Source organism: Oncorhynchus nerka, linkage group LG7 (assembly GCF_034236695.1).
Source record: "Oncorhynchus nerka isolate Pitt River linkage group LG7, Oner_Uvic_2.0, whole genome shotgun sequence".
Lineage (NCBI taxonomy): Eukaryota > Metazoa > Chordata > Actinopteri > Salmoniformes > Salmonidae > Oncorhynchus > Oncorhynchus nerka.
Genome location: NC_088402.1, coordinates 51445861 through 51458685, shown reverse-complemented (window position 1 = coordinate 51458685; position 12825 = coordinate 51445861). Strand labels below are relative to the sequence as shown.

The 12825-nt window shown below is 44.9% G+C and overlaps 1 protein-coding gene across 1 annotated transcript in view; it reads right to left on the bottom strand.

Annotated features, from left to right (window-relative positions):
- LOC115131890 (bone morphogenetic protein 7-like) overlaps positions 1-12494 on the bottom strand; it is a 47658-nt gene extending 35164 nt beyond the window's left edge. The window contains exon 1 of the mRNA XM_029663960.2: positions 11776-12494. Coding sequence (XP_029519820.1) covers positions 11776-12175 — 400 coding nt within the window. The 5' untranslated portion in view covers positions 12176-12494. The remainder of the gene's footprint in view (positions 1-11775) is intronic.
- Positions 12495-12825: the final 331 nt, after the last annotated feature.

Here is a 12825-nt window from a genome sequence, read left to right as displayed (position 1 = left end):
GTTCTGTGTCTGGGCCGTTGGTTGTGACCTCTATCTCCCTCTTATTGTAACACACAGAGAGGAGAGCTGAGGAGGAGTCACTCTTTGTCCATAAACATGAGAGCTGGGTTTCACCTCAAGCTCCACTGCCTGTTATGAAGGTGCACTTCCCCTCTGAACCTCTAGGGATTTACAGTACCACCACAGACCCACTGCATGCACAGGGCTCCCTGGAATGTCTCTCGCTGGCCAGACACAGAGCTAACACTCCAACTACCTGTACTCAAATCATTCTCCGAGACAAATTATTAACATCAGCGAGAGATGTCTAGCTCAATGAAGCAACGTGACAATACTTCAGAATTCCACATATTGGAGTTGTATGCCTAGACAAGCTGTAATGGAAGCTGTATGTCAGTGGTGCTGGTTCTGTGGTGTCTGTCTCAACACATGTTGAGGACGTTAGATAAAGGAGTATACAATAACCAGCTCTACTTCCTCTTGATGTCACCACTCTGAGAGACATAGCACCACAGCCATTTAAAGCTTTCCCCTCTCTTTTCTTCTTTTCTCGTCTTTTTTACGTTCTTTAATTGAACGGCCGCAGCAACCACACCCTCTTCAACCAGCCAAGCCACCTCTTATTATAAGCTTAAGGATATTCTACACACACACACACACACACACACACACACACACACACACACACACACACACACACACACACACACACACACACACACACACACACACACACACACACACACACACACACACACACACACACACACACACACACACGCGCGCACACACACACACACACACACACACACACTTACATAAATGTACAAACACAGACACACATAGACACAGACACAAACACACACACACACACACAGACACACACAACACAAGAATTCCCAGTGTCTGTAAATGATTTGACTAATTGACCCCAAATCCAGAGCGGCATCCTCATTACACACGATGAGCACACTGGCACCCTCATTTAAATAGCTTGTTGTTTATTTAGTTTAATTATAACCATTCACTTTCCAAATAAAATAGTTGAGAACGGGAAGTAGTCCAACGTAAGTAGTCCAACTGCCTTCCCAAATAAACACAAAACTGACACATCAAATTCGTATTTCACACTAAATCGACTTGATATTTCGACACTTTTGCTTACAGTTGTTGCTTTTACAAGATTCGATTTGGCTGTTTGTGCCAGTTGGAGAATCTGTTAGGCATTACAGCCTATCTTCCGCTAGAACAACCAACACACACACAGCATCTGGTCACAGGGCAGGATGGGTGGCTCCTGGCTTTCATACTGTGCTTAATGCACACACACACACACACACACTCCACTCTGCCTTTCGCATCTCTTCTCCTCACCCTCAGTGCTCCAGTGCGGGCCATAAAGCAGAGTTCTGAGCCTTGTGTTTATTTGTTTTCCCAGCAGTGTGGTTGGTAACTGTGTCCCTGGCTTTGCTCTGTCCCACATCTGGCCTCTCTCTCTGGGGTAAACGCTGCTCCATGCTGCCCTCCGTGGAAGACAAGGGCACTGCGCTCCTTCTGACTTCCATTCACTAAAACTCCAGCTGCTTGCCTGCTGTGGAGGTATAAGAGACAGATCATGTGATGCATCCACCACAGGGCACAGTTACCAAGATACAAGAGTAGCTGATGTGAAGGTTGTATACATGCCTATCATCACTATCCTACAATTTTCTCCAAGTCTGTCTCCAATTCAGAGATCACTCTACTTGCTCATTAAACCCCCCTAACCCCTCTCTCTACCTCTCTAACCTCATTCTGCTGTGTTTATGAGCAACCTCAGGGGTAAATTATGTCAGCAGCATACTCCTACACTGAAAATGGCCCATGTTCAGTCTCAGCGAGAGAGAGAGAGAAAGAGGGAGACATGATTTAGAAAGCCTTGTGTTGTTGGCCGCAACATTCCTGGCCCTGAGTGTCGCGCCGTTCGTCATTTCAGCCTAGCAAGAACCCCCGCTGCTCCGTACATCTGGGCCTTTTGACAACTCGCCACAGTGTCGAGTCCCCACCCGCAGACTGTTTCGTCACCACTCGCAGCAAGTGTCTGGGTCGGTCCAAGAGTGAGGAGACGATGTGCACGTCCAGACGTCAGTCTGTTTGGAGATCTACAGACGAACATAGGATTCCAGGACTCTAGGAATAGAAAGGGTACGGACCTTGATAGAATAGTCCATGTGTCGTGTGGTAGCCTAGCGAAAACTGTGAGGACGCATTCTTTTTGCTTCCCTGTGGTATGTTTAGGTGCTTTTACTCGGCATGAAGCATTAAAACAGATGGGTGGAAAAGAGGACAGCAACAACGGTATGACTGTAATCACCTGAAGGCAACAGTAGCTACCTGAACCAACTATTATTTTCTTTTCACTCTCGGTTAATTATTTCCTGTCCACAGAGGACCTCAAATATGCACTCTGACACAAATGTGTGTGTGTGTGTGTGTGTGTGTGTGTGTGTGTGTGTGTGTGTGTGTGTGTGTGTGTGTGTGTGTGTGTGTGTGTGTGTGTGTGTGTGTGTGTGTGTGTGTGTGTGTGTGTGTGTGTGTGCCTGTGCTTATGTACGTGCATGCATGTGAGAAAGTGAGGAAGTGTTGACATGTTCTGTCTGGCGGTTGGGAAGGGTTGAACCCCTAGAGGTAAGGGGGCAAGGTTGGGGGTTGAAGACAGAACAGTAGAGAACACTGTTGGGAGTAAGCTATGACTGAAGTTTGGAGGAGGTCCGTGTATTCTGGTAGGTTTGAAGTTTCACGTTTTTTTTATGTCACAAGTAGAGTGAAATGCCTTTCTTGCGAGCTCTGAGCCCAACAATGCCGTCGCGGATAACAATGTAATACTACAAATCACATGAGGGAGGACAAAAACACATGAGAAGTAGAAATGAGAAGAAGACAACCGTAAGTAAGCAAACTACAGTGTATTCAGACCCTTTGACTTTTTCAGACCCTTTGACTTTTTTTTTCTTTTTTCGCCTTATTCTAAAATTATTCTAAATTTGAAATATCCCTCATCAATCTACGCACAATACCCCATAATGACAAAGCAAATAAAGTTTTTATACATTTTTGCAAAAAAAACATTTAAAAAAAACTGAAATATCAAATTTACAGTACTCAGACCCTTTACTCAGTACTTTGTTGAAGCACCTTTGGCTGCGATTAGAGCCTTGGGTCTTTTTGGGTATGACACCTGTATTTTGAGCTGACATGCACCGTCAACTGTGGGACCTCACATACAAATCATGTCCAATCAATTGAATTTACCACAGGTGGAGTCCAATCAAGTTGTAGAAACATCTCAAGGATGATCATTAGAAACAGGATGCACCTGAGCTCAATTTCGAGTCTCATAGCAAACGGTCTTAAGGTAATTCAGTTTTTTACTTGGAATACATTTGCAAAAATGTCTATAAACCTGTTTTCCGCTTTGTCATTATGAGGTATTGTGTGTAGATTGATGAGGAAAACATTTCATTTGATCCATTTTAGAATAAGGCTGTAACGTAACAAAATGTTTAAAAAGTCCAGGGGCCTGAATACTTCCCGAACGGACTTTATATACAGAGTCAGTCAGTTCCAGTACCGTATTTACAATGTGCAAGGATAATGGAGTGATATAGGTAGATATGTATAGGGATAAGGTGACTAGGCGTCAGGGTATATGATAAACAGAGTAGCAGATATATGAGGATTGTATGTGAGTGGGTGTGCGGGTCTGTAGAGCCAGTATAAATGTATGTGCATGTCATGTGTGTGTGAGCAAGTTATGGAGTGACTGTTAGCGTGTGTGTTGGAGTGTGTGTGCGCGCGAGTGTATAGGGCCCCATGAGTGTGCATGGAGACAATGTAAAAAATAAAACACAAGGGTCAACGTGTAGCCATTTTGTTAGCTATTTAGTTTGCTATTTTGCAGTCGTATGGTTTGGTTATAAGCTGTTCAGGAGCCTGTTGGTGACAGACTTGATGCACCGGTACCGGTTACCATGCGGAAGCAGAGAACATTCTATGGCGTGGGTGGCTGGCATCTTTAATGATTTTCCTGGTCTTCCTTTCACAACGCCTGATATATACAGAGGTCCTGGAGGCAGGGTCTCGGCCCCACTGATGTACTGGGCTTTCCGCATCACCCTTTATGGTGCCGTGCCGATCGAGGACGGTGCTATTGCCATACTTCTGGTTTGAGTGTGTGCGTGCGTTTGCATGCTTGTGTGTGTTTTGGTATACAGGGGTGCAAGCAGTGGTTGAAAAGTAAAGATACCTCCATAGAAAATGACTCAAGTAAAAGTCAAAGTCACCCAATAAAATACTACTTGAGTAAAAGTATTGGGTTTTAAATATACCTAAGTATCAAAAGTAAAAGTATAAATCCTTTCAAATTCCTTATATTAAGCAAACCAGACGGTACCATTTCCTTGTTTGTTTTTTTAAAATTTACGGATAACCAGGGGCACAGTCCAACAGTTAAACATAATTTACAAATGAGGCTTTTGTGTTTAGTGATTCTGCTAGATCAGAGGCAGTCGGGATGACCAGGGATGTTTGCTTTATAAGTGTGTGAATTGGACCCTTGTCCTGTCCTGCTAAGCATTCAAAATGTAAGGAGTACTTTTGAGTGTTACAGAAAATGTATGGAGTAAAAAGTACCTTATTTTCTTTAGGAATGTAGTGAAGTAAAAGTTGTCAAATATAAATAGTAAAGTACAGATACCCCCAAAAAAGAATGAAGTATTACTTTAATGTATTTTTACTTAATTACTTTACACTACTGGGTGCATGGGGATGATGTGAGAGCGACAGAGCTGGGGGAATACAGGGGTGTGGGGACGGGGTCTGTTGGACATTGAGGAGATAGAGTTTCTGTGCACAGCTCCTTTGGCCTGTAGATGGAGAGAAACATCTGTATTAATCTCAGTCCCAGGGGCAGCCCACTGAGCACAGGAATGAGAGAAGGAGCGGGGGCTGGGTGAGAGAGTGTGTGTGCCTGCGTGCCATTTCAATCCTATTCCACATCCATCCTATTCCAACATTATCACTTCAGCACCCCATAATTGTCCAACACTCCCACCCCATGGACCCCAAATCTGTATTTCTCTTCCTTTTTATTTTTCATTTTGTTACTTGAGAAAAATGATTTCCACCCACCTACCACCTGCTGTCTCTACTGCCACATTTACCTACCATATTCACATACTACGTTCCATATTACTTCAAGCGCAATGTAACGTACATCAACACCAGTGATGTGATGCTAAGGTATAAAATACATCAGATGTATCCCATGACTCCAACATGACTGTGGCGTGACAACGAATGTTTCCGAGCATGCATTTGTTGTGTGTTTGTGTATGTGTACAGCAGTGGAGTGACACAATGCCATCTCAATGCCAAACCCTCTAATAAATCCAAACAAATTGGCCAATTAGAGGCTGTTTTTTACCTCCAGGCCCGCCTATTACCTAGCCTCGCAAAGCCGCCTGATCTCGCGAGTTTCTATATACAGAAGCTTGTGAGAACAGGCCGCTTTGCGAGGCTACTTATTACCTGACACGCCATAAAACCTAGACAATGGGCTGCCAACTCTGTGCCACCACCCAGGGGGTGGTGTGGGTGTGAGGGGGGGTGGCAGGGGGCAGGTGGTGCCCTGTGGTGTCACTATGGAAACGGATTGGATAACTATTGTTTGCTCTCGTCAAGTCTCACACCCACACACAGGTCTAATATGAATCTAATCAACAAACAAGTTGTTTTATCTCATTAATATGTGTTCTATGCATGTAACCCTGGAGTTTTATTTCAAAAACTTCAGAATTGTATCTAAATGTTTAAAAATGCTTCAGATTTCACGTGTTATTATGGGTTAAGAAAGGATGTAATTTGAATGCATCTACAGTGTAAACACTACTCAAATGTGTACGTATATACTTATACTGCAAGTAAAATTGGAATGCTTTGTGTACATACTGGCCCCAGGTCTATTGTTCCCAGGCTGACGTTAGAGCCCGCGGAGAGCAAGGAAACCAGAGGACTCAAATGATTGTTGTTGCTTTTTTATTTCAACTCCATCTGGTTCTGATTAACAGCAACAGAACATTTGGACAATTTGAACAGACTGGAGCGGTACACCTTTTTTTATTTTTTTATTCTAAAGCTGGCATATTCTCACATATAAGTGTGTTCACGTTGGAGCCAAACTCAATGCTTTATTTTATTTTACAACAGCCCTGCAGAGCAGCTGACTTCCAGCAGGACTATTAGACACCCAGGGACCGATCAGTGTGGCTCTAGTTACTGAAATGATATAAAGCCAAGCACGCTTTCATTTGTCTTTATCCACACATTGATACACTAACAAACACACATGCACCCACGCTCGACGCAGGAAGGCAGCATGCACACACACACACACACGCACACGCACGCGCGCACACACGCACACACACACACACATACACATTTCCTCACCGCCTCAGGCTAGGGTAATCCATGCAGGATTGCATGACAACGGAGCAGAGCTGGAAGCCATGACTAACACACCTTATAACACATTACTGTAAGTCAATAAAACCCAGTTGTGGAAAACAGGCCATGCAGGTGATGGCACTGTTTAATGATGTGAGAGATGCACATGGTAGACATGCAAGTCATCCTGCTGCCCTGTGGTGCGTGAGACCAAGCGGGTTATCCGTGTGTGTGTGTGTGTGTGTGTGTGTGTGTGTGTGTGTGTGTGTGTGTCTCTAAGTGTTTGACTTTGCCAGGCCAACTCAGCCTAGCCAAGCCGCCAAGAGCTTTGGATGGTTTGTTTAAGGGGAAATGCCTTAATTCACTGTGGATGAGGGCTAATGCACTGGGGACCGCCGGGATCACATCAAATATATTACCCAAATGGGAGGTGTGTGTGGTTATGTATGTGCATGCGTGTGAGAAACTGAGAAAGTGTTGACATGAGTCGGTGTGGAGTGGTAAGGAAGGGTGGGCAAAACATAAATCACTCCAGCTAAATGGACTACACATTGGGCGAGAGAGAGAGAGAGAGAGAGAGAGAGAGAGAGAGAGAGAGAGAGAGAGAGAGAGAGAGAGAGAGAGAGAGAGAGAGAGAGAGAGAGAGAGAGAGAGAGAGAGAGAGAGAGAGAGAGAGAGAGAGAGAGAGAAAGACAGAATCTTGCCCATGTTAATTGTTTCGTACCCCAAGCTAACACTACAGAAAAAAGCCATCCAATTTCACACAGAAGTGTGTCAGCGTGTCAGCGTGTCAGCGTGTCAGCGTGTCATCGAGCGTTGCATGTTCAGCAGCACACACCCTGGACTAGGGCGACCCATGTTGCGTGTAGCTGTGTACATTCTGCATGTATGCCGTAAGCCATTTACACAGCTGGCCGTTTAACTGAAGTGACTCAGACAGAGGAGAGGAGAGGACGTCCCTGGCCCTGGGGTCTGTCCCAAAGCAACACACCCACCCTGGGCCTGCACTGGAAACCACCAGCCGCAGAGCAGTTCAGATACACACCGACAACAGATCCACTTTAAGCAAGACTGAGAACAGCTTAAATATACAGTATACTGACATGATCAGCTATCAACTGACCCCAGAGCAAATCAGATATACACTGAATATCACCATACCATATCATATAATGTATTTTATAGCCATTCAATAACTCCAAACACAAATCAGCTGCCCTGTGCACAACTCACGCACTCAGCAGCACTTATCAATGATTCAGTCTCAGTTCCAATCCATTATCACTTCACATTTGCTTTATTTAAGTTCAAACAATCAGATTGTGCCCGTTCCAGCTCTTTTGACAGGCAACAACTAGAACTGAAGGAGAGCTCTCTGTAGCAATGCATTTAAGCAGGGCAATGTCATGAGTCTAAACCTCGCACTATTCCCATCCTCTATGCTCATTTACAGACTCTCCTTACGAGAATGTCTGTCAAGAATCAGGGTCATGCGGAACCACCAAACCTCTTCAATGCCTCCCCCTAATTTCACTCTTTCCTTTTGCTCTCATTCTCTCTCCCTCACTGGCACTTTGATGGGACTACCATTGAAATGAGATACAATCCCTGTTGTCATAATATTTCAAAGCTAAAATACCACCTAGCTTACTTATAAAAAAGCTTCCCAAGCCACTTCCAAGGCAGTTGGAAGTCAATCTAACAGAGGCGTCTCCAACATGATGCCATTTATGGAACCTGACTTATGAGGGGTTAAAATGGAAAAACCCACAACGAATGAGTGAAATAAAAAGCCGTCAGTGTCTATGATTATAACTCTATCTGTTCTCTTGTATTCTCTCTCTCTCTCTCTCTCATATAAAGGCGTATTAATCCGCATTATGATCTGGTGGCTTGGATCAAGCCTGGCTCAGGAAGAAGAGCCCTGACAAAGAAGCCCATTCACGAACAGGACCAACAGTGACATCATATCCAAATGATACAGTATACTTTGCAAAAGGTCATCACAGATCATTTGAATTTTGGTAAGAGGAACACAACGTGGCATGAGGGGAACCTAAACCTACCCTGTGGGGCAGAGAAACGGCCACTGTGCTGCTCAGTAACCATATCACCAGGCCTCAACCCCTCATAGTCACTGGGAGCTGAGTGGAAATGACTGGACAAGAAGGCAAACATGACTTTTATCGGGGCTTCATTCACAAGCCACAAGTCAGAGAACAAGCATAGAAACCTATAGCGAGAAAGGGTCTTGATTACATAAGACGGGTTCCAGTTATGAAATGATTCATTCATTCGCCGCAAATCATGTCGCTCTTTCGCTGATGTGAAACACCTTGATTTTGAATTAATGTCAGCCTTATGGATTACAGACTGAGAACGAATCAAAGGCCCCATACAGTACATATCAGAGTCAGAAACAGTTTCTCCTCTCCTCTCTGCCTCTCACAGGCTCTCTCCTTTGCCCTGCTGAGGTCTTAGGCTGCCTGAAATGGCACCCTATTCCCTTCATAATGCACTAGATTTGGCCAGGGTCCTAGAGCCCTATTCAGGACCTGGTTAAAAGTAATGCACTATATAGGGATTGGGGACATGGTGCCGTTTCAGACATGCTAGGAAAAGAAAGAGGCCCTTGACTTTGCGAGGCTTTGCGGTCCCATCCAGCTGTGTCACAGCCGGTCCAAAATTGTGTCAATACAGCAGCTCCCTCTGTAATGGCATAGTGTGGCAGAAGAAACACTGTCCCCTCCCTCTCCGTTGCCAAAACACTCCGACAATCATCCCTCCGCCCCTCCAGGATTCTTCACGCACTGAGGTTTTTCTATAACTGCCGACGTTGTACACTATAGAAGTTCTCGAGCCAGATCGCCCTGCAGCAGTGTCCTGTTCCTCTTCAAACGAATCGCAAATAGTCATCTTGACCCTTGGTCATTCATGTAGTTGCTGTGATTGCATCATTGGTTGGCCACCTTGAGTTATGATGGTGTGTTTGTCTTTCCATAAATCCCCTGGCGTTGCTTTGCTAATGTTACGGTGATGGGCAGGCAGTGAAGCTTCGCTGGCTGTTGCTGCTGACAGTAATGGTAATCAGAAGACGGAGCAGCTTCTCAGGGGGATTTCACTAAGACTCACTGATTAGATAAGGAACGCGGTTATGGAACCTGGGACACACTAAATCCACAGCCAACAGCGGGGAGAAAACATTTAGCAAATGCTTAGAGGGAAAATACATGGGCTATCAAACACATTGTCTGTAAGGTCTTTCATTCACAGCATGTGTTAGAAAAACAACTGTGCTTGCCCAACTCTGATGTTAGAATGCAGACTGCAGTATATGGACCCTTGGGAGTGTTATTTTGATGTTATTTTGTCGGAAATGCAAAACCGAGGAGAACGAGATTCACTTTGAACCGATCCTGTGGTTGACACTTGCTCATGCTCGGGATAACAACGGTGGACAAAGTGTCTGCAAGTTACAGCATCTGCAGGGTTGAGCACCTGAACATTAACACAGCTGTTTGACTGAGACAGATGGAGACTAGACACTGGAATGTGATGCTCATGGATTCCTAGACTGGATCATTATCTCAATTGCAACACACTGTAAAGATGGACTACCTATTCTACAACTTGTATCTACATTTGATGGCTTTTCTCGTGCAGTGTATGCCAGAGCACTATAAAATGTTTCTGCAGGACAAAGACCCGTGAAGTCCAATATGCAAGCGAAACAGAATGGTTGGTTCAATAAAAATAGAAAATGCATTACATTTTTTTACTTTTTAGACCAAGAATCTGTAGGGTAATACGTCTTAAGACCTGGGAACATAAACAATGTCACTTGGTCTGTAAATCAATACTACCAACAGTTGAATGATTTGCACATACACTATATATACAAAAGTATGTGGACACCCCTTCAAATTAGTGGATTTGACTATTTCAGCCACACCCATTGTTGACAGGTGTATAATATTGAGCACACAGCCATGCAATCTCTATAGACAAACATTGGCAGTAGAAGGCCTTACTGGAGAGCTCAGTAACATTCAACATGGCACCGTCATAGGATGCCACCATTCCAATAAATCAGTTTGTCAAATTTCTGCCCTGTTAGAGCTGCCCCGGTCAACCGTAAGTGCTGTTATTGTGAAGTGGAAACGTCTAGGAGCAACAATGGCTCAGCCACAAATTGGTAGGGCAAACAAGCTCACAGAGTAATGAAGCGCCTAGTTTGTAAAAATGGTCTGTCCTCGTTATCACCACTCACTACCAAGTTCCAAACTGCCTCTGGTAGCGACGTCAGCACAATAACTGATAGTCGGCAGTTTCATGAAATGGGTTTCCATGGCCGAGCAGCCGCACACAAACCTAAGATAATCATGCGCAATGCCAAGAGTCTGGAGTGGTGTAAAGTTCAACGCCATTCAATACTGGAGCAGTGGAAATGCGTTCTCTGGAGTAATGAATCAAGCCTCACCATCTGGCAGTATGAAGGACGAATATGGGTTTGGCGGGTGTCAGAGGAACACTACCTGCCCCAATGCATAGTGCCAACTGTGAAGTTTGGTGGAGGAGGAATAATGTTCTGGGTCTGTTTTCATGGTTCAGGCTCGGCCCCTTAGTTACAGTGAAGGGAAATCTTAACTCTATAGCATATACTGACATTCTAGACGATTCTGTGCTTCCAAATTTGTGGCAACAGTTTGGGGAAGGCCCTTTCCTGTTTCAGCATGACAATGCCCCCATGCACAAAGTGAGGTTCATACAGAAATGGTTTGTTGAGATTGGTGTGGAAGAACTTGACTGGTCTGCACAGAGCCCTGATCTCAACCCCATCGAACACATTTGGAGCGCCGACTGTGACCCAGGACAAATTCTCCAACATCAGTGCCCGACCTCACGAATGCTCTTGTGGCTGAAAGGAAGTAAGTCCCCACAGCAATGTTCCAACATCTAGAGGAAAGCCTTCCTGTTATAAGCAGCAAAGGGGGGACCAACTCCATATTAATGCCCATGATTTTCGAATGAGATCTTCCAGGGGATCTACTTTTGATCATGTAGTGTATCTTAAGTTTCACTCATGTTATTACATGTTGATGAATGTTTAATAAGATATAAGCAACTTGTTACTTATAATTTTCAAGGCATGGCTTATCTGTTTTCAAGATATCTTGAAATGAGATATCCACCAATAAGTGCAAAAATGCAGATGGTTAAGATTAAGACTGAACATCTGATACTGTAGGGGAACAACATAAAAAGCACAGATGGCAAGGGGTGACATACCTAAATTGACAAAGCTCATAACCATGTCTGCGTCGTTTAGGAAGTTGTTGTCCTGAAGAGTGGCTATCGGCGGCCCCTGGGTGGTGAAGATGGGTTTGTATGGGTAGGAGTACCCATCCTCTTTCCCCTCCGTGGACATGGCATTGTACAGGTCCAGCATGAACATCGGTGCCGCGTTGTGCTTCCCGTGGAGATGCGGTCGCGGCCGGTGCGGTAGCCCGAGGATCGAGAGGATTTCCCGCTGCATCTCCCGACGCTCCTGGCTCTTCAGCCGCCGGTGGATGAAACTGGAGTGGACCTCGTTGTCCAGGGTAAAGTTCGAAAAGACCGTGTCCGCAAAAACGCAGTAGCCCCAAAGTAGGAACAAAGCAGGGACACGTCTATCCAAAAATAAAACCATAATGATGCCGTGCGTAATTGCGCTGAGTGCTCTCACTCAAGACTTAGAACAAGGACATTGAACTTCGCAACAGGTTTGTTCAATACCCGTATCATTGACGGCCCCTCATGTTGAGGGAAGAGTTCCCTATTGCAACATCAATTTCACTTCAACGTCCACTTTTATTGGCTTGCCTTAAATCCACGGATCTGCACAATTTTAAATTTCGATCCTGTACCCTTTACATCCAGCTACTCCGACCCCTTTCACTATCACTGTCTCCCTGGTTCACGCGTAAAGTGCGAGGTTGACAAGACGTGTTGCAGCAAGTGCGATGAGCCGAGCTCAGCGAGCAAACTTTGAGGAGGTGGTTTATGCGCTGGGAGGAGCAGAGAGAGGGAGCGCTTTAATTGCTTTAGCCCAGACAATGTTCCTTCTCTCTCTCTCTCTCTCCATCTCCCCCTCTCTCTCTGTGTGTGTGTGTGTGTGTGTGTGTGTGTGTGTGTGTGTGTGTGTGTGTGTGTGTGTGTGTGTGTGTGCGAGCGAGCGAGAGAGAGAGAGAGGGGGGAGGCTCATTGGCTTGCAAGGGGTGGGTGAAGGTACAAGGGATCTCTCAAGGTGTTTGTATTTTGTTAAATAATTGGATGGGGACATACTTACCCTCACAACAG